At 31.9% G+C, this 22,875-nt stretch overlaps 1 protein-coding gene across 8 annotated transcripts in view; it reads right to left on the bottom strand.

Moving 5' to 3' along the window:
• PPP1R12A (protein phosphatase 1 regulatory subunit 12A) overlaps positions 1-22,875 on the bottom strand; it is a 133,695-nt gene that overhangs the window by 20,339 nt on the left and 90,481 nt on the right. For 2 of the 8 annotated variants that reach the window (XM_090273658.1, XM_090273660.1), the window contains exons 9-19: positions 19,874-19,998; positions 13,558-13,674; positions 12,959-13,174; positions 11,652-11,746; positions 10,752-10,856; positions 9,527-9,694; positions 8,951-9,127; positions 4,149-4,239; positions 2,958-3,158; positions 2,554-2,722; positions 658-779 (exon numbers count right to left, since the gene is read on the bottom strand). In XM_090273658.1, coding sequence (XP_090129784.1) covers positions 658-779; positions 2,554-2,722; positions 2,958-3,158; positions 4,149-4,239; positions 8,951-9,127; positions 9,527-9,694; positions 10,752-10,856; positions 11,652-11,746; positions 12,959-13,174; positions 13,558-13,674; positions 19,874-19,998 — 1,586 coding nt within the window. The remainder of the gene's footprint in view (positions 1-657; positions 780-2,553; positions 2,723-2,957; positions 3,159-4,148; positions 4,240-8,950; positions 9,128-9,526; positions 9,695-10,751; positions 10,857-11,651; positions 11,747-12,958; positions 13,175-13,557; positions 13,675-19,873; positions 19,999-22,875) is intronic. The other 6 variants (XM_090273661.1, XM_090273665.1, XM_090273659.1 and 3 more) reach the window with 5 other exon arrangements.

Here is a 22,875-nt window from a genome sequence, read left to right on the forward strand (position 1 = left end):
TTATATGGTTGAACTTTTCTACATTAAAAATTAAAAGAAAAAAATGTAAAAAATCAAGAAGTAAAAAAAAAAAAAGGAAGAAAAGAAAAACAAGACAAATTATGTTTGCCCTACTGTAGTTGTACGTTATATTAAAACAGTATAAATTTCTCATTAAGAGCTACCCCATAGTTCTTTTTCCTCCTGCATATGAATAGTAATGCCAGGCATACAAACAGGAATCAGGGGAAAAATGTTAAATTCTATAGGATTAATTGTTATAATTTGTTAAGTAAAGAACTGCTTCTATCCAGCATCACTGGAAATGAAAATAATTGTTATGTATATATCTTATATTCGTAAAATTGGGATTCTTTCAAGAATCTCTAACAGAGTAGTTTAATCATTATATACACACATATACAATAATCAATATATGTATGTTGATCTGCAGCCATTATTATTTTTATTCCCAAAAGAGGCCCTGCTTTTAGTACCAAAAATCTAAGTAATTGTTAACTATGCTTTATAAAAGGACCTTTCCTATTTAATGACGTGGCTCAAAAACGCATAGTGATGATCCAAAGAGCATATGATCTGAGGCATGTAAGAAACTATTAGTATGTACATTTGAAAAGAAGCATACTATCAAGGAGTTGTATTTTAATAGGTTCTCACATCTTGTGTCCAAAATGAAACTCCAGTAGATCTTCTTTTCTCTCGTGGTCGCCGTCGTTCTCTGATAGATTTAGGCTGTGATTTATCTTCTCCTTCTTTCTCCTCTTCTCTCTTTTCTCCCTCTGTTAAGGATTACAATGCACCACATGGTAGCAATGTATCTTGACAGTATTTTGCAAGGCAAATGTAAAAACAATTCTAAGTCAGCCTCCTTTGTGAAGCCTTCTAAAATTCTCTAATCATTATCAAATTTTGCTCTTCAATGTTCCTATAACTCTTAGTTTAAACATGTATTTCTATCTCTGTCATCATATACATTCTTAAGGATCAAGACAAGAATTTTAATTACTTAATTTTCCTAGTGCCTAAAACAAGTTTTGCTTAAAAGATATACTTAGTAATTTTTGCTGAACAGAAAATAATTATATCCTATGAAGAGAATTATATAATATCTGACAGGGAGCTAGTTACTATACCTAAAGTTAATACTTCAAGGAAAAAACCAAACAGTTCTTAATGATGCAACACCTTAGGTATCACTTTATCAGTTTCTGCTTCTACTATTCCCGTTCCTCATTCAGCAGAATAAAAATAGTATTTATTTCATTTCTATTAGATAGCATGTAAGAGCAAATCTTTTTTTATGGAAAAATGTTTATTTTTCATTAAAAAAATCAATGTAAAAAACATTAGTCTTAAAATTTGTTTCCTTCTTGAAGTAGTTAAAATGGTTTCAGACATATGTATTAGAAGATTATTAGGGCCTTTACATATGCTTTAAGAAGTATACATATATGGAACAAAGTAAATGATTTTCAAAAGGCTCCTTGTACCATTAGCCAAGCAAGAGTCACAGCAAAAGACAACCCAAAACTAAAGTATTAAGGGTTTTTTTTAAAGTTATTTTTGGAATCAGTTTAGAGCAAAGATCTCAAACTCAAATGCCTATAAGTGACAACAGAGGTAATAAAAATGTATAAAATGGACCAGGAGGGCACTATTTTGAAGGGGTTGGGGGCTGCTACTACTAGGTTCCAATTGATGACATGTGAGAATTCAGACCCAGTCAGTGATGCCAAGTCTTTCAATTATTCAATAGAAGATGGAAATCTGCAAATATCCATACTTTTAAATATTGGTTCAAAATTTTTATAAATGTTATGTGGACCTCTCAACTTAATAGATTAAAGAATTAAAACATCTCAATGATCAACAACAAAAAAAGCATCTGGAAATTAGGAAAAGGTCAATTTTCTGAAGTCAATGCTACATTATTATTGCTATTATCATGACTAAGACTATGAGATTTTGCTTTTAAAACATACAATGTCTGTAATTAGAAGTAATTTTATTTAGTACCCATCTCTGATTTAAAATAGAAAATAATTAGAATTTAAATAGAAAGTTTATATGAAATAACAGGAAATGTTAATAGTGAGTATCAGTATGCGAATATAGCTGAAAAAAATACCCATTTTTTAAGAAATAAGCATAAAAACAATTTTGTTCTAGCAAGGACATTATATGGGTTAAGTGATTTTAGTTTGAAACAATTTCACAAAAACCGTGTAAAATATATGATATACATAACAGGCAAAAAATAACTTAAAGCCCTAATAAACTTCTCCACTGTTTCTTCTATATTAACTTTTCCATATTGGTAGACAAAAAGATTTTTATGACACCATAGGTTATAAAGATACATGTATCAATGCTAGTTCATATAATTTTATTTTTTATTTCCTACTTTTCTCATTCTTAGCCATCTTATCATTTAGGTAGAATGATTCCCAGTTTAGAATGCTGTTTCTTTCCTGTTGAAATGTTAATTAGGAAAAACTAATTCAAAGGATTATTTGAAGGACACAAGGTGTTTTCAAAATGTGGTCTTCTTACCTCTTTCATTTTCTTTTGTTAATCCTCTTGAGTAAGCAGAAGTTATACCTACAAGACTATTTGGCCTGTTTAGTTGACTTGAAGCATACAGTGAACTGCTCATGGTAGAAAGTGAAGAGGATGGAGTGGTTGAACTTGAAGTTGACACTGATCTGTAACGCTGATAAGGCTGTGAAATATTAGATTTAAAATCCATCTGAAATATTATATACTTAAAAACACAGAATATTTAAATTAACTTTAATGAAAAAGTAATGTTCTACTCATGTCAAAATAATTTAGATTTCTAGTTAAAATTCTTGTATTTTGTATAGGTTTATTGGTATACAAATCTCTCTCGGATTTTGAAAAGCACAAGAATTATTCCTACCATTTGATCTAGAAGTGTTATTGTATACTATTACCTCATCATATGTTCTGGAGTACTTTTGCTTATATTCATCTTCTCTAGATGTTTCTGACTCCTTTTTTTCCTCTTGCTTCTCTTTATCCTGTTTTTCTTTTTCCTCTTTTTCTTTTTCTTCATTTTCTTGTTCTCTGGTTCGGGTAGAACGACTTCTTCCTATTGTTTTTTCAGCTTCCTGAAGATCAGTCAATGTCACCCCCTACGAACACACAAAAAATAAATTTAACTATGGGAGGCATTAAAGCTTGTTAAAAATTATACTTTATAAGCAGATAAAGTATATGTGAAGGCATTGAAGTCAAATATGCACATTTGGAATAGATCTGCAAACTGAACAATTTCTACTTAGCAAGACACATTCATTCTATGAAGAGAATGTGTAAAAAATTGTCTCTATATTCAAGTAATTAATGAAATAGCATAGGAGATGACAGAAATACCATATGAATGTAAATATTCCCAAAAGGTTCAGTGAAAGAAGTAAAAGCCAAAAATGCATTGTTTATATATTCAATTTATATGTATTTATGTTTTTATGTATGTATATGCACACAGAGATTTCAGTAAAGAAATAATTTCGAAGGCTAAGCCTTGAAGAACAGGTTGGATTTAAAGAAGGAAAGGTAAAAAGACTGAAAAAAATATCTTAAGAATCTATCAAATAGTTTTATTTAGCTTGATATGTGAGTGATGGTAAGGCTCAAACAGCTGAACCTGGACTTTGATGCTAAATTGGAGGATAGAAAAAACACAACGGGATATATGGGATATAATTACAATGGCAAGGACGAGGTAATAAGATAACTACTCTGAGTGACATTTTTCTCATACTTGCACAGTAACTATTTAATATACCTAATAGATCTATTCCTCCCAACTCCAAATATTCATGGAATTTTAAAATGATTATTAGATATTATATATGAATAATTCATTTAAAGACTTAGCTGTGTCAGATAACATATGTGGAATAAAACATGCTCAAAGAGGTACAAGGCATATGTTACTTTGATGAAATATAATAGTAACAGTGTATCCATATAAAAAAGGCTATGAGAGGAGTACTAAAGCAATTTTTATCATTAAAGATTTACTCACGTTATATACTGACATCATTATATTCATAGAAAAGTGAAAAAGGAAAGATGATTTATTTTGAAGTTTCATATTTTACACACAGTAAATATACCTGTGTTGATCTTCTGGACTGTCTTGCTTGTCTAGATCTTGCTTTTCTTTGGGATTCAGACTCTTCATCTCTAACAGGAGTGAGGTATGATCTACAGTAATATATAATAATTGTTACTGGGAGATACTATATTTGTGAATGTTATTACATGCACATGTGAGTAAAACATGTAAGTTTAGAATTTTAATGGATTTTAAGAAAAATATTCAGAAAATGGTTACATTTACTCTGAAATTCAACAATGCAATCTGGTAATTTCTTTTTAGATTAAATAGAACTAATCATATTGACATAGCATTTTTCAAATTCTTACAAGCTCTAGTTTTTTTCTTCTTCTTTTAACTATATAATGTTATTCCACTTTCCCCCCCTTTTAACTCCCTGCAACACCTTCCTAGATCATAATGTGAAGTTACCTGGCTAAACTCTAGATTGTCTATGTCTTTATGGTAAAATGGTTAGGACTGAATGCGACATTCAGGATACAGGATGACTAGTGAGTAAGCAGGACTCCCTACATTGGTATCACTGTGCATTAATTAATGCTGTTTTTGGCAGATATCATACTCTTGTTCACATTATGAATTCTCTAAAAATTCAAGTGGTTTTACACATGAACTGCTTTAAGAGCAGCATTACTCTTGGGTAATTGATTTTCTGATATAAATAAGAGAACTTGGCATTTATCTTCATTAAATTTCATCTTATAAATTTAAGCCTGTGTTCCACCCTACCCTAGAACATAATTTTAAATGCATGCAATCTATGTCAAGAATTAAATAATTAAAGGGCTGAACAAGCAAAGATAAGACAGAGCCTTGTAACACAAAAAGAAAACCTCTTTTCAAATGATCAGAATTACTTGAGAAGTTCTTTATGTATTGCAAGGCTCTGTCTTATAATTTTTATTCTATCAACTCTCTAGAGTTTTAAGATTTTTATTGACATGTAACAGATACTTTCTATTTTTATAACAATGTTAATGACTTTTCTGGAAGAAGTAATACAGAAGAAGAAAGAGAATGATCAATGAACTTGTTATTAGTTTAAGAAACATTAATTCTGAAATGTGATGAGGAGCTTGGTTGTTAACATTGGTGTTTTAATTTGGAAAATTCTATACACTCTAACGTGTCTCTAGGAAAATCACAACATATTAAAAGGTCTGAGGAGTACTGAAGGAAGAAACTAGTTTAACTGTATTTAACCCAGCATTTCTCAAAATCATTTAAGTAGGGAATACTTTTTTCCTTGGTGGTACACTTATTAACCCAGAAAGAGTACTCTGTAAGACTTGGAAAATATGGTCCAATGGCTATTCTTTTCATCCATTCATTTAACACTTATTTATGCACCAACTGGCTTCATGTAATTTATTGCTTTTTGGACTTCCACCTGATAAGGAGAATAGTAAAAGGAGATGAAACCTTGGTGTCAGAGCAAATCCGGTTAAACAAAAGTTTATAGCAGCACATATGGCTGCATATCACTTCAGCATTTCATGAGCTGCTATAAAAAAGAAAAGCAAGCAAGAACATGAACTTCTGAGTTCTAATTCCTACTATTTATATGGTCAAAGTTTTCATATTTAATATAGAACAAGAAAATTTGCACTGCCACTTGTCCTTTTAACCCGATGGCAAATCACTAATCAACCATCACACACTCTTCCAAGGAGCCAAAATTCTTTTTCAAAGTTTCAAGTTGCCATGAAAGTTAAAAAATCTATTTACCATATCTGGTTTAATATATATGGGTTAGGGGGATAAAAATTGTTAGAAGACTTGTAAAAGATGTTCATTTAAATTTCCCATAGAATATTTGCCCCAAATTAGCATGAAAATCTAGCTTATCAATTACCTAACACATACATTTCCTATAGTCGATAGTTTCCATATGATATTCAGTTCCTTTCTCCACTCTTGGAGTGCCTATATAGAGCAGACCTCTAAGAATAGGAGATGTAGACAAAAAAATAGTTCATGTATTTTGTATTTTAATTACAAAGAGATGATCATCAAAAGGACAGAATATACCAGTCAAACTCCATCACTGCTTTAAGCATTACTCTCTACTGTAAGACAGGATCTCCTGCATGTAACTACATAGGGTAATATAAGTTTACTCCCCAGTAGTCTTATACTGCTTATGATTTTCTGAGCAACTCAAAAGTTGTTATTTTAAATTAAGGATTTTTTCCAATAAATGCAATTATTTCACATATATTTTTTAAACCACTGGAATTTATTGGCTGAAATATTTATATTTATTCATAATGTTTATATTTTGGTTAATCAACCAAATTACATCTTTAAATATCTGAAAACAGCTTTGTTTCTCACTTAGCTTTTTATCTTTCAGAGAGAAAATAAACAGGCAAATGGGAGCTGGCTGAGTGAAAGGAAGTGGTGGAAAAGAGTAGTTACCCTAAAAAGACAATTCCATGTGAATCCATGCTACAAATGCAAAGTTATTAATAAGGTACTGTCCTGCAGTTTGAAAGGTTATGAAAAATGAGAAATACTTAAAACAATGAAATAATCTGCTATCACATTCCATCTATTTAAAGCTAGCTTCTCCTCCCTACTTCACCTCCCCTTAAAATTAATACACTAGAAATCTTAACTAACAAAAACAGGATTTCTCATCCAATCCTGGTTAATTACAACAGGAAAATTCTAAAATACGGAGCAATTTAATAGTGTGTATGGTAACTTTATATAATATCTAAAAGTACATATGTAATGGTGCCTAAAATGGCATAAATGTGTTGACCTAATTTTTTCAGCCACAATATATTCTTAAATTATCATACATACATTTTAGAGGCAACTTTTCAGCCATATACATTTTGAAAAAATTAATGAATTTTAATTAAGGACGAACAAGAGGCCAACAATGTATTCAAAATTGCAAACAAATATTTGACATGAAACAAAACACAAACACTAATATTACTGCAAACATCACTGAAACAAGGTAAGACAAACAAATGTTCTGTAAGAGACTAGGAAAAATGACAATAGGCACATTTGTTTATAATGCTATTAGAACCTGCTCTGTCCTTACAGTAATTCCAAATATTTAATTCTCGATCTCGAATGTCTTCTAATTCTAAAAAGTTGAAACTCAACTTTCTACAACAAAATGAAAAAATTAAAAAATCTAAGGTTATGAATCATAATTTGTTTTGAAACAACATATGATATGGTTCTGGGGAGACATCCATTCGACTTTAATTATCACTGAAAAAATATTAAAAGCATGGAGTACTAGAGTTAAAGGAATTCTGGGAGTTAAAAATTATACAAACCAAATACTTCATTTTACAGAAGAAATTCTGATTCGGAGAATTCTAACTTTAGGATTAAGGCAGAGGAAAGAATAAAAAACCAAGAACTCATGACCCTTTCCCCACTTTATGCCTCCTCTTCCCCATAAAAACAAAACTCTCAAATTTATTTCACCAAAAGAGAATGATGGATGCCTATGCTCCTCTAATTTCTGTTTGCTGTACGGTCTTATTAAGAACATTTCAAAAACCTAAAACAGACTTAAATTTATAGAAATATAAAGAAAGAATAATTTAAATAGAACACAACCTATACTGATATTCAAATCACAATCTTTGAACCACTTGTGGTGTTACAGAAGTATTATTATTTTCACCACAATATAAAAAATGTAAATATATTGACAGAAACTAAAGATACAATGATAGAAAAGAAACTAACATTTAAAAATTTAACATTTTGTAACTTTTCATATATTCACCATAAATGTTACTTAAAGATCCTACTATATAGATGCACTTTGTGCGGCACCAGAGACAAAGGATGTATAGGACTATCTATTTATGAATACTGTGTACCAGAAATAAAGTTAACCAGGTCAATATTTTAGAAAGAAAATATCAGTTATGTAGCTAACTTAATTTTGTAAGAATAAAATATAAAAAAGGTTACATTTAGCTTCCTAAGAGTTTCTTCTTTTTCAAAAGGCAAAACAAAATTCAAAGCTAAGGACTATGAATGAGACAGCAGAAGGAAGATTGAGCTGATTCCTCTGTAATCTTGGGCATGGCCTTAGCTCTCACACTAACTATATAAGAGTGGAAAAGTCACATGATATCTCTGGGTCTCTGTTTCGTTCTGTAAATCCAGGATACAGCAAAGATAATAGGTAAATTCCTTTCTACATCTGTGATTCCATATCACTGACAGCAGCACACAAAATAAATTCATAGACCCTTAAAAAGATTTAATTAATGAGTGCCTTCTACCTACCAAAATTAAAACTAAGTGAATGTATTCAACAGTTATAATTATGTGGCTTATACATATGTCCAAGAAGCCTTTTTTCACCAAAAGAATCTTAAAATGAAATTCTCAAAAATAACAAAAAGTTTAACGTCCATCAGATTTAATAATGAAGAAAAACAATGAGAAGAATTAAAAACCCGTTTTTGTCATGTTTCATCTAGTTTTCCATGAGTGTGACCATGTATGTTTAGATCTTCATCATAAAAATGTTTTGAATTAAACCAACCATTAAAAAAAGATGGCTAAGTAAGAAGACAACTGTCAGCCTTACTGCCTTTAAACAAAAACATAAATACTGTTCGAGATAGGTTATCAAGTCTGAATGCTAACAATGGCTAATTATATCAATTTACATATTTCATTTGTTAACCTACTGGAGAGATGGTCACCAGCTTCACAGGACTAAAAAAAAACAAAACAAAACAAACATCTTTCATCACTGGGCAAGATACAGCGGCAGTCCTGAGGACCTTTACACACCTGCGTCTCTCCCTGACCTCTGATGTGGAGGAGACAGTGCCAGCAGTAGTTGTAGTCAGGGTTGTGGTAGAGGCTGCAGCATTTACAACAGTTGGAGCAACAGGAATGGTCACTGCCGTAGGAACACTGTCCTTTTCTTTTTCAGTACTATCCTCAGCCCACAAACGATTTGAGGTACTATAGCATCACAAGCAGCAACACAAAAAGAGAAAAGGAAAACAGCTAAACAATGAAAGCACTTTCTAGCAGCTGAAAACGTGTGACTACAGGGATGGATTTTTTAAAAACACAAGGCAAGACATGTTTCAACTATGAACCAAAAAGCTCAAACAGATCTGTCAAGGAGAGAAATTTATATTTTAAGCAGCTTAATTTCAAGGAAAGTTCGTAATTCGGGAATCTAATTTTTTCCCCCAGACATGCGTAACAGCCTCTTTTTGGAACCAATTTTTGTTTGTAAATAATTTTAACGAGGTAAATGAAAAAAATCCAGAGCCCCACAATCTTCTAAACAAAAATGCATGCACATACATAAGCACACAGTAGGCCTGAACACAAAATGTATCTGTGACTTACCTGCTTTGTGTGCCTGCTGAGGAAGAACCCGTTGTAATCTTTGTAGTAGTGCTTGTGCTGGAAAGCAGGCTTTTCTGAAGCCCAGCTGCAGAGGTAACTGTTGGTGTTGTTGTGGTGCTTGGAACACTAGAACTAATCAAATCATCTTGTCTTCTACCAAAGGAGCAACTAAAGGAAAGAGTCATATCTATATAGGATGTGTTTGTATGTGTATTCTATAGTTACTGTCTATATATTACACAGATTCACAAGACCAGGGAACATCTAAAAAACTGTGTTCCTAAATACACCACTAGCTCCAGCACCAAGAGTTGCACCTACAACTTGCTAGAGTCTACATGATTTCACTAATTTGGTAGTGTATCATTTTAGTGCCTCCCACTTCTCTCAACAAGACTCAAAGCTGATCTGATCTGATAAATTACATTTCTGAAACTGTTCCAGACCATCTATCTGGTCATGCCAGGCTGGGTCTTGAAAAAATCATTTTGGTTTGAATTTATTTGGGGAATGTTAAGACTGACATTTTTGAAGAAAATTGGTTCAGCAATGGGTCACATCCTTAGGAGTGATCCATGCCTATATTATACAGGTTTATCTTTTACTCTTCTTTTTGGTTGCGTTTAGCCATGAAATAATTTATAGCCCTCACTACCCCCTATGATATTACCAACATTCTAAAACAAGGCAAGTGAAAACTTTCCAGGTCACCAAACGATGACCAGATCTATTACGACACTGATCTATTTCAACTGCTCCAGTCAATTATATAAGGAGTTCCTTTTCAATATGCTACAGTTTAAAAGATACTTCATAATATATCCAATTTAATTAAATATAAATACAGCAGGTCCTCAAATAACATTGTTTCATTCAACATCATTTCATTATAACATTGATGAGATGCCATAGGAACTTAACTCCTGTTTCTATCAATTAGCCTAAGGTAAAACTGGATTTGTCATACATCATTTCACTTCAAGTAGCAGAACCTACTGACGTTATATGAGGACTCACTGTAATATAATAGAAAGGCATTAGTAGTAAAGTTTCACTCATCTTTAAATATATATTCTGTGTCTTCAAATAAAGTTTTTCAATAAAACAACAAATAATATATTTAAGACACTTATTTTCTTACGTGATCTTAAATTGAGGGATCCAAACTAATTGCCGCATATTTTTATAAAATACAAAGAAAGTTACTTAAGAATTATATTACTACCTTTTATGGTAAGTTGATACTTCATTAATTGAACTATTCCTTTTGAGATCATCTTCCCATTTTCTTCTTGTATAGGAACTACTTGTTCGCAAACTTGATGAGTCTCTGTTAAAAGAATATTTTTCAGATTCTGGTAGATAATTTATAAACAGGGTTAACAAAGTTGTACCTTAATAATCATTAGAAGTAGAAACTAAAAAAATCCCTTGGGAAACATTTTGAAATATTTATTAAGTGGAAGTAATTCCAGTTCTAAGATTCTATCCCTAAGGTTTAATCCTATTTACAGGGGCAAAATTAAGATGTTTATAAAAGTTTAATTTATGATCACAATATAAGACAATTTAAATGTCCACACTGTGAGGAGGGGAAGTGCTTATTTTAACATCAACAGATCAACTCTATGGAACATTACGTACTGATGAAAAACAATGCTTACTGAAAATATATATTAGCATATATATTTAGCATATGAGATACTAAATTTAAAAAGTCCAGATACAAAATTGGGTATTATAATACGATTACAACTATATTTAGAAGCTCTCATATTCTATGTGCTGAAAAATAGGAAGAAACAAACTAAATTAAGGGCATTTTCCACCCTTCTTTCTCCTTTTCTATATGTTCCACATATTTAGAGTGTGTTCTAATTTATGATCTCATTTATCACCGCTGTCACCTTACTCTCTTCTAAACACAATGCTTTTTTTTGGCTATTTCATGAACATACCAATGCAGAACTTCCTCAGGAGTCCTTGGTGTTCCCTTAGGAATACCCTCCCATCTCTTCCCACATTCCATATCCAACATAATTACAATAATACTCATGCTTTAACTCTCATACTAGATGACAAAGATTTTATAGTAAAAACATAAAGCAAATCATAATTAATCCACCTGTTTTCTTTCTCTTCAATGTCAGATGTACTGGCTAGTCTTCTTGGTATTGTAGGTGCAACATATGCAAGCCTAGTTCCTTTACTATCTTTCTCCTATACAACAGGAAAAAAACACAATTGAAAATAAATCTGTGTGATAATTGGAGGCTCTGCCAAGAGTATTAATTAAAGGAAGAGTATTCAATAATATAGCGTTACATAGCCAATACAGTTTACTTTATAGTATTTCCATAGTTCCTAGCCAAACTCTAAAATTGATGTCTATCAATAGTCAAGTACTATAAGCACTAAGGGACAGCCTGTTCAAACTAATCTTTTCTTTCTCCTTTTATCTACAACTTGATAACATTTTAACATAAAAAAAGAATAATTCCTCCAAATTTTAATGACTTTTTCTAACACTTCTGTAACAGTTTAAAGTAATATAATCTCAGAAGGTAAAATATCCTTATTTCTTCTATGGAAGTATGGTTCATTATTAATTCCCTAATGATTATAACACTGATGTTATATAAGGGACTTATTATCTTGATATCCTACTCTTTAAATATCTAACATTAAAATATTCAAAACAAAATTATTTAAGTCAAATATATCCAAGTTTGACTGACAGTATTTCAACGATGGCATCTGATACATCCACGCTATACTAGCATTTATATGCTGGGAAAAACTGGGCAATTTAAATTTATACAAAATAAAAATATTAAAGTTACTTGATGAGAAATTCCATTTCCGAATTTCTGATACAAGGAAACACTCCTAAATAGAGGGAATAAAACTACAGGAAAAAAAAGTCCAAGCACTAAAAATGCAATGGAAAATAAATAATCTGACTATATAAAGTAACAGTGAATGAACTATGGTACATTGTATGTGATGCAATTTAATACTGCTTTTCAAAACACAGTTATTAAAACTACTCATCAAGACAAAGTGGCTTGTGGTAAACAAGCAAATAAAAAATTACAGATACTAGATAAATGTAACTGATGAGTATAATTACCTTCTAGAATAAATATGTTCCTAAACTTGGGAAAACTTTCCTAATAAATAAAATAAACTTACTTCTTGATACATTTTATTGTAAATTCTTAAGAAAAAGGGTCCCTTTAACTGAGTACAGTCTAATTATATCTGATGATCCATAAGGATATTTGTTTATGGTAGGTACATTTTGTATTAACATCTAAGTTATTAAGTTAGGTGTATTAAATTGATACATAGTAGAAAATCTAAGAGATTTGATGTTCTTAGAAAACTAATCATTAGTGTTTGTAGAAGCCATATTGTGAAATAGATTACCTTTTCTTTATTATCCAAAGAGGAGGAAAGTCTGGGACTTGATGCTGAACGAATAACACCTGCAGTGTCTTTTTCTTTCAGGGCCTCTTTAGATGCTGTGATTTCTGCAAGTGCACCGTAACTGCCAGTCTTTCTAAGTCCTAACCTCCAAGATGCAGGAGACTCGTCTTTTCTCTCTTCTTCTTTGGAAGAAATTTTTGTAGCTGAGGTTGGAAACTGTTTTTATTTTATTTTTAAAGAAAAAGAAAAAAAGAATTATCAAGACATCAATCTGTAAGCTAGAAATGATAAGTTTACAGAAAAAAAAAGTTAAAATTACAATTAATAGTTTCAGGAGCAACACTTTTACTAATTAGGTTAATGTCTTAGTCAAAAGTGTAAAGATCTAGAACTGTAAAAGAATGAACTGCCTTTTCAGAAGTTAGATTTAAGAAAACACACACCACACTGTATCACACAGAAAAATTATGATGCAAATACAGAGAACAGAAATTAACACACCATAAGGACTTAAAACCATGCATCTTTGGAACCAATATTCATATTAAACTTGTTATATTGTAACCTAATATAAATCCTTGCACATAGAAATGCCTCACCATAGATTTTTCACCCTTACTGGGCACAAGAACAATGCCAGTTTTGCGCAAGCCCTGCCTCCATGATGCGGGATCTACTGATTCCACCACAGGCAGGATAGGAGCAATGAAATCATACTAAAGCCAATTAAAATAAGACAGGTAAAGAGATTGAAAGTATGAAAACAGAGAAGGAAGTTATGAACAAAACACACACTTTTTCTTCTATAAAATAATTTTATAATAAATTAAAACCCAATAACTAGGCAATAACCCAATCTTTAAAATCACTGGGAACAAGTTCCATTTTCAGGATGAGGGAATCTGAAAGAATCTGATAAACTTCTAAAGCAGTTAAAGCATATAGAGCATATAATACTATAGAATGTGAGTGAACAAAGTACTGCACTTATATTTTGTTTTTATTCATTTATATATTTAAGATAAAAATTTAAATCAAGCATAATAAACAAAAAAAATTACTGACATATTTTCTACTTATATATATATATTTTCAGTAATTTTTTAAATACGATAACCTATACTTACTGTTTGATTTTTCCACTAAATATTGTATTAAATATTGCAACTAAAAACTTTTTTTGTACAATATTTATTTCATTTTCAGGGCTTGCCTTCCAACAGCCCTAAAAATGAAACATCTGTTATCCTTATCTAGTTCTTGTCATCAACTTCACCTACAGAATTTATATAGTCAATCACAGTTAAATATAGGTGGGGTAATAGAGCAACTGACTAACTGCTCTACAAGCATAGGATATGCATACTTTTTAAAAAACCCTTTCTTTCATATTTATCGCTGAAGTTTACTATGATTAGCAGATTAGCAGTTTAACAGAGCACGATGTTGGAGGACTACTTCACAGACAAAACTACGATAAGATACGTCTGATCCCTCCAGTAGTTAATTCCTATCAATAGGGTAGAAAACAGCCACATGACATACAGCACTCCCCAGTTCCCAGTGTGCACTGAGGCATTCCCCGGTGCCAGAACAAAATCACAGGGCCATTTGAAAGTGTGGAAGGAAGCACAGTGACATTTATTGGACACTGTACAAACTCTTCTATTATTAACTTATTTGCCCTTAATTACTTAATAGAACAAATAGGTATTTCTTTTGGCCAAGTTGCCCTGTGGGAAAATAATTAGTAAAACACTACGAGCTCCACTGATTGAAAAAGTTCAGGAAACTGAAATATTTTATGACACATGATGGGCACTGAGTGGATTGGTTAAGTGATTTCTGAAATTAAAGTCATAGTACTCTAGAACAGGGGTTGGCAAATTCTTTTTCTGTAAAGGGCCAAACTAAATTTTAGGCTCGAGACCAGAGAATCTCTGTTCTCTGTTGTAGCTACTCATCTATGCTGTTGTAGCACAAAAGCAGCCATAGGTAATACATAAGTGAAAAATGTGGCTGTGTTCCAATAAAATTTTAGGTAAAAACATTGGAATTGGAATTTATGTCATAAAATATTCTTTTGATTCCCTCTCCCACAACCATTAAAAAAATTTTAAACAATTCTAACTTTCAGGCTCCACAAAAGCAGGCAGTGGGGACCACCCGTGGCCCACAGACCGTGGTTACCAATCCCTGTCCTAGAACCTCCCCCAAACTGGAAACAAATGTTATTTGTTCATGATAAAAGAGTAATACAGCAGGTAACACTTACTGAATGTTGTAATGGAAACAACAAATGTTTATTGGTGTCAGGCCCTTAGCTAAGTGCTTCACATGGGTTATCTCATTTAATTCTACCTGATGAAATACTATTACTATTATTTTGGAGTTGAGAAAAATGAGGCAGTTATTATCAATTTTGAAGCAAATATTTGCTGCACTATAGTAATTGATATACTTCCATTCTGCCTAACGTAAATTTGCATTTACATTCTGGTGTATGTATTAAAAAGCACGTTTCAATTTTACTTGGTGTGTAAGTGAACCACTCTGAAATATTCAACTATATCTGCTCCCTGAAACTCTTATTTTGGCTTTCATAATAGGGCACTGTTTTGACTTTCCTACTCTTCTTCTGATCATCCCCCTTTTTAGGTCTTTTTGTTGCTCTTGTTAGCAACTGTCCTCCTAATAGCCCTGTAACAGCAGTACTCCAAGAGTCTGTTCTCAGATCCCCCAACCATCTTATCTTTCCAGTTTCTTCTTGTGGGGTTTGGGAGTAGGCTAAATATTAACTGCATTCAGTCTGTTACTCTTCAGCTCAGTATGATTCCTAAAATCGCTTTCCTGACCATTCCTGAAGTTCTATTTACCTTTAGAATGGACTACATAGAACAATAATGGGAACGTGACGCTCAACATGCCTAAAATCAAACACCTTTATTTCCAGACCAACTCTCAGTTCCCTATTTCTGTTAATGGCACCAATAATCTCTTCAACTGAGACTTCTTAGTCATGTGAGACATTTTTGGTCACCTTCCTCCACTTACAAACTAGGTGACAAGTCTCTAAATCGCCTTCTCTTCTTTGTAAGACCACTGTCTGTAATTTACATTCTTATCCTGAGCAACTTCAGTGACTTTCTAATAAACCTTATCTCAACCAGCTTCTCATCTTCAAATGTACCTGTACATTGTTATCAAAATAATACTCCATAAAGAGTAATTTTCTCATGGCCTTGTTCAAACATCTATAATTCTCTATTATCATATTGTTAAAAAAAAAAAACAAAAAAAAAATGTAACCATAGAATGAGGACATTTCACAATTTGGCTCTACTTTTCCTGTTTTATTTTGTATATGTACCCTATAAATCAAACAAACTAGACAACTCATTTTTCATGCATAATACTCCATATTAGCCCTATTTGGCTCACATTGTTTCTTTTCTTCCTTTCAACAAACTGTACAAGTCTTCTTTCTCTGTTTAGTTGAAATACTACTCATTCTTCAAGGTCTATCTCAATGTCCTAATTTCACTACATCAAATATGATTTCTTCCATTTTAAACTATAATTCTACATTAGTACAATTTCATTGGTATACTTTATATACCTACAGCACATAGTAGTCTTTTAAGTTATTATTATGCTTAATGATTAGATTCAATGAACTAAACACTTAATTTCAAGAAAATTCTACTTTTTACCACCTAGTAAAGAAAAGTTCATACTTATTGAAATCCATGTGCATATAGCAGAGCAAGTAATCTTTTTCAGAGATCCCAATATTTATTTTGACTAAAGACCTATATAAACTTAATGTGAGATAAAACTTCAAATCATAAAGTTAAACTGATGGTTTCATAGCTAACATTTCCACAAATCATAGGCCTGATTGCACTGCTACAGAAATAGTTCTTTATTTTTAGCTGAAGAAGTTGAGAGCTTAAGGGAAGAGCATTTAAAGTAAATATAGCCATGTTTCTCTGTAGTTACCCCAAGTTATTATGAAATTATAAATGATATTTAACACTTTTCAGAGCTTCCTTGTTTGTGATTGATTCCTTGCTTAAGCATGTGTGGAGAGCTCACGTGTAGTTTATAGACTGGTGAAGAACTAGAGAACTTGAGATAACTATGTCTAGGTAGTAGATGCATAGTACTAAGCGGGAATCTAAAAATAGAACTCTTCATTGCAAAATCTTTAAAGATGCATTTACAAATGAACAATTCAGGAAGGAAATTTGTATCTTTTACGTCTCTACATTACAGGGAAAATCCTGAAACAAACTTAAAAAACACTATAATTCTAAATTAAAGTACATAAAGTATTACTGAACTTAAAGAGGCTTTAAAAATTATACAATACTGATAAGAAGATTGCTCCATCCATAAAATAACACTTCGGATTTTTTGTACACCTTGAATTTGAAAATATGGCTACAGGACCTTAAAAAACAAACACTGAAACAAGATAATCTACAAATTAAGTTAAGATGCTTGAAATTGAGAACTGAAATTTCTAAATATGCAAACTATAGAAGCAAATAGTTGTCATTAGATAGATTTAATTACGAAATTAGAAAAATTCTGGATCAGAATCTTATAAGCAAACAGGTTATTAGCTCGCTAACAGAGTTATTAAGTATGTACTTTCAATTAAGGTAGTTGGCATAAAAAAAGTAAACTGCCATAAATATGGGCTATGCCTGAGAAAAACATAATCGATTACAAGAAGTCTATTGTAATTGACTGTGGTACTTAGGTACTCAAAAGAATGACAGCCAGTTTATTTGCCAACTATTCCAAGGGGATGAAGCTTTAGGAAACTTCTGATAATCTAAGTTTTAAAAGATAGTAAGTCAAAAAGCTACAGTTTAGTATTCACTGAAGAAGTATATAGGGGTTCTAGGAGTAAATAAAACTTTAGAGCAACTCATGGTGAAACCAGTTATGTATGGCACAACTATTTTACAAATCCTGCAGAGACAGGCTGCTTCTGAATTTTAAAGTGTAAGTACGATCATATGAACATGGAATGTAGCTGAATTCAAGAAGCCCTCAGTTCTAGAACAGAGCAGGTAAGGACAACTACTCATTCATATTGCTTCCTGACATTCAAACCGTACCAGTGAAATCCATACATTCTACCACTAAGAATGCACATTATTGCTTTCCTTAGGAAAAGTTTTAGAGGAAGGTTATTATTAACAATGTAGATTTTAAAAATATTCTCTACTTTATGATTTTAAAAGGTTCACATTTTGACCACATGGAGCCAGGTCTAAAGATTAGCAAGATGGACACTGAGATAGAAACACTATAGGGATTTAAAATCAGTCCTCAAACTCATGCAAACCAAATGACGTCAGACAAGCAACAAAACAAGAAATCCAAAGGCAGAGACATGACAACTTCAGAAAATGTTCAATCCCCGAGTGTGCCCGTGATTTAAAAAATCAAACAGAAAGATGTAATTATAACTACGAGTAAAATTGGGAAAATCTTGAGTATGATCTGTACATTAGTGAACATAGATAATAGTGTTATACCGAAGTTCAATTTCCTAAATATGATCATTTTAGAATGGGAGTGAAAGGTAATAACTTTGTGACTTAGAGATACACACTCAAGTATTTAGGGGTCAAGTGTTATATTGACTGCAACCAATTCTTAATTGGTTTTGCAAAAACTAAAAAAAAAAAAAAAGAACGGGGCGGGGGGTAGCCTGGCTGGTGTGGCTCAGTGGACTGAGTACCGGACTCCAAACCGGACTGCAAACCGAGGGGTCTCTGGTTTGATTCCTGGTCAGGGCACATGCCTGAGTTGCGGACCAGGTCCTTGGTTGGGGGCATGCACAAGGCAACCAATCATTTCTCTCGCACATCAGTGTTTCTCTCTTTTTCTCCCTCCTTTCCCCTTTCTAAAAATAAATAAATAATATCTTAAAAATAATAAAAAATAAAAGTGTGTGTGCACATGCATTTGTGTGTACATACAGAGGGACATAAGTATGCCCATTAAAGATAAGTGAGGGCTGATGGAAAGAAGTCTTTAAAAAGAGGTAAGTAGGAAACAGAACTTTTAATCTTTAATTTGGGTTTAAAGAAATACAGGTTCTGGAGTAGCAGGAAAAAAGAAAGTCTTTAAAAAGATTAAAACACTAGTGAAAAAGCACTGTTTGGTGGAGAACAGGAAGCAAGAAGGAAAGAGAACAAATGGAGAACAGAATAACAGAGAAGAGGAAGAAATGAAACTAACATTTTGGGAGCTTTAGTCACTAGCCAGGCTCTCTCTCAATCAAAGCTTACAATATTGACTTTCTTCGTTTATTATCTTTTTTCTTTTTGATAGATGAGAAAGTAACTCACTCAAGGCATAAATTTATAACAGGTGGGGTCAGGAGCTAATCTTTGGTTTGTCATCAAAGATTATGCTCTTCTTTACTGGTATGCCATCTTGTGTACTTGGTGCTTTGTATTGAGTTAGAAAATCTAGATTCTAGTTTTCTCATTGACTTGTGGTAGTACTTTTTGTGCTTAACTTAATGCTCACGTAAAATTACCAAAATGCACCTTTACTTTACAGAGGTAACGGACTTAAAAAAAATTGTTTCTCAAAATTTCATGTGAAATAAAAACTACCATGAGTATTAATTTTCATATGAAAATTTTAATCTTCCTACCATTTATTTCTGATAACTGTCAACTATACTATCAATTGCAAAAGCATTTAAAAAGAATTAATATAGTTCAGAGGAAATCTCAAATTACAGAAAAAATATTCATACTCTAAAACCTTAAATACTTTTGGAATAAACTAAAAAATTTTAGAACTGTCTTAATGCATTAGCCCAAATGATACTTAAACAGAAAATATACATTCTTAGCAAACACAATTTTGGCTTACCTTTTTAATAGGTGATGTAGGTGTTGCCTGACCAGATGACACAGTAGGCGTTGTAACAGCCACAGGAGCTGCTTGTGTACTAGAAGTATTAGTATTAGTCACTGCAGCCATGGGTTTTGTCTTATCTATTTTAATAAAAAAAACAAGAACATTAAGAGTCAAGATTCTATACATATTTGGTTTCAATGACTGGGAAAACACTGTTTTATATTCTATTTTTGTTTAAGATTTTGTTAATTCAAAGACTTCTCCCACTATTATTATCCCTTTTAACAAGTGAATTTTTAAAGGACTTTCTAGAAATGTCTCAGTATGTATGCTAAAGTATATAAGATAATATGAAGAAATATGACAAAGCTTCAAACAATAAAAAGCACAAATAGAATCTGAATTTTCTACTTTTGACACTATAGAAAAATTTAAAATCTTTTAAGTTGCTATTTAAAACTTGAATGCATAAATACAGTGTACTAAAAGCATTACAAGAACTGCGGTTTTCTAATGGATCAACAACATATATCTAAAACTGATGGCTCCTTTTTATTCTAGAAAATCTGTAAGTGCTTTTTGTGAATAATCAGCTTAGATGCTGGACAAAACATGTGCTTCAGTGTCACAAAGAGCATGCCTTTCACCCTTAAAAAGTCTATAGTTAAATGGGCATAATGTCAGGTTAAATCTCTTTTCACAATGTATCAGGACAATTTCCAACTGGTAATCACTGAGAAAAAGATTTTTGAATATATTAGAAATATAAATCTGATGCTAGAAAAAATTCAGACTGTTGTTAAACATATTTGTCAGACTGGCTTTTACCAAAATGGTCACATGTAATTTAAATCTTTACAATTTATAAAGTAACTAGAAAAGCTTATTTTCCAAATGGTCAAAGGTAATTTTATCTAGTTTTAAACATTCTTTTGGTTTAAAAATGGGGTAGGATAGGCATCCTTCTATACATTGGGGAAGAAGTATAGTGCTTTAGAGCCCTATAAGATAATCCTTTTCCTTATACTACCTCCCTCCCTTCTTTTGATCACCAATTTTCCAAAGAAATTTTCCATCTTAAGTTATCATTACTGTATGCTGTTATACTTTAGAAGTAGATGATATTTAAAAAGCTTTATCTTTAGGGCAAGTATAAACATCCCACCAACAATCTGAATTTACAACGATTCAGTTCTATTTGTGACTATGAAAACATCTGTAAAATGTTAATAAGGTGAAAAGCATATTTCAAACTATACCAAAGTACAACGCCAAACTGTCAACATTAAAAAATTGCTATAACCTTAGGTTTCCAAATAAACCGAATCAGCTAGACTCAGTGTAACAAACTTTTTTCCTCATTGTTGAATAATACCTCTTTTCCTTCAACAAAGCTAAGCCTCTTAGCACAGTTAAATACAAATTGTGTATAACCTAATTAGACCATCTTCCTAGAAAGCAATCCACTTAAATGGAGAGTATTCAATAAATATTTATTGTCTCCACATTTCAAGTACTGTCCTAAGTACTGGGAATGTATCAGTCAAAGAAAAGACAAAATACCTTAACTGCATAAAGCTTACAGTCTAGAAGAAGAAATAAACAATAAAAATAAAATTTAATAAGTTTTCTTTCATTTTAATTTTTTTCCTTTTCTCTCTATTTTCTTTTGGCTTAAAATTTGTTTTATATCAGTGAAATCTACACACCAAAAATGTCTACATATGTATGTAAACATTTATGTTTGGTTTAAGAATAATAATGAAACAAACCCCAGGTGTCCACTATCCAACTTAAGTAAACATTATTAATATTACTGAAGCCCTTCTATCCATTTGATTTTAATGGAGAAGGAAAATTTTCCAAGTCCTAGAGGAAAAAATCTAAAAGTACAAATAGTGCCTCCCTTTCTTACTTTCTTATTCCCTCAACCTCCTCTCAAATTTATAAATTATCGGAAAGGAAATTAAACTTTTGGTTAGGTTCCTATTTTCATCTGAGTTATAAAAAGAACGCTGATTAAAAACTGGTTTGGTTTAAAAAAATGTTTTGGTAAATAATTCATCAAAGAAAGTTCAGTAAAATAGTTATTTTATGTCAAAGAGTTTCTCAAGGAAGTAACCATACAAAAAGTAGAAAAAAGAAACCGTTGAGAAATTGTCAAATCAAGCTATAGCTCTACAGGGAAATGGCTGCCTTCTTAAGCTTGCCAAATAAAGTACGACAAAGATTTGTTGATATTAGAAGAGTGAGAGAGAAGAAACCACACAGCATTTACATGGGTTAATTCTTGAGACAGAGTCAAATTTTCCTGGCACAACTATTAGCAACAGGAAGAACAAAATTATCATAGTACAATGCTTCAGAGGAACATTTAAAGTTAGCTCAGTGAGAAACTAAGCAGAGTGACTGGTATTGGTTAAGTTCCAAACAGGGGACTAATACAATACAATTTGATGGTAACCAGTTCTATCTATATTTATAGAACAATAGAGTTTATAGAACTATCCAGGTCAATTCTTTTTATCTTACAAGGAAATTTCAACCAAAACAAATAAGGAAAATTGCTAGTCCAGTGGCAAGACAGGCCTAAATCTGAGGTCTTCTTTATTTTAAATAGGTCCTCAGTGCCTACCATTGAACAGTGAATTATATAGAAGGGACAATGAAAAAAATTAGGTAGCAGTACCTCAGAAATCTCTGCGAGATGCCTGGACTTCCAGTTCTTGAACTCTTATACATAAGTATAAAAGACTTGACACATACAATAGGAGATCTGGGTTCTAGTCCTGGCTTTCTTGTGTACATGTGCATGTAGTTTAATTCATACTTATATATTTTACTATAGATTGGGGCCAAGGCATGTCGCACAAGGAGGAGATTAACTATATAGAAATAACTTTAAATACTTACAAAGGTATCTGAGACAATTTAAATTTCATAATATCATTTCAACTTGAACAAGGAAAATAGCACAAATTTAACTGAAGTGACATTGGGTAAGCATGTGTATA

Source organism: Furipterus horrens, unplaced genomic scaffold, assembly GCF_987537825.1.
Source record: "Furipterus horrens unplaced genomic scaffold, mFurHor1.1.pri manual_scaffold_4, whole genome shotgun sequence".
NCBI lineage: Eukaryota > Metazoa > Chordata > Mammalia > Chiroptera > Furipteridae > Furipterus > Furipterus horrens.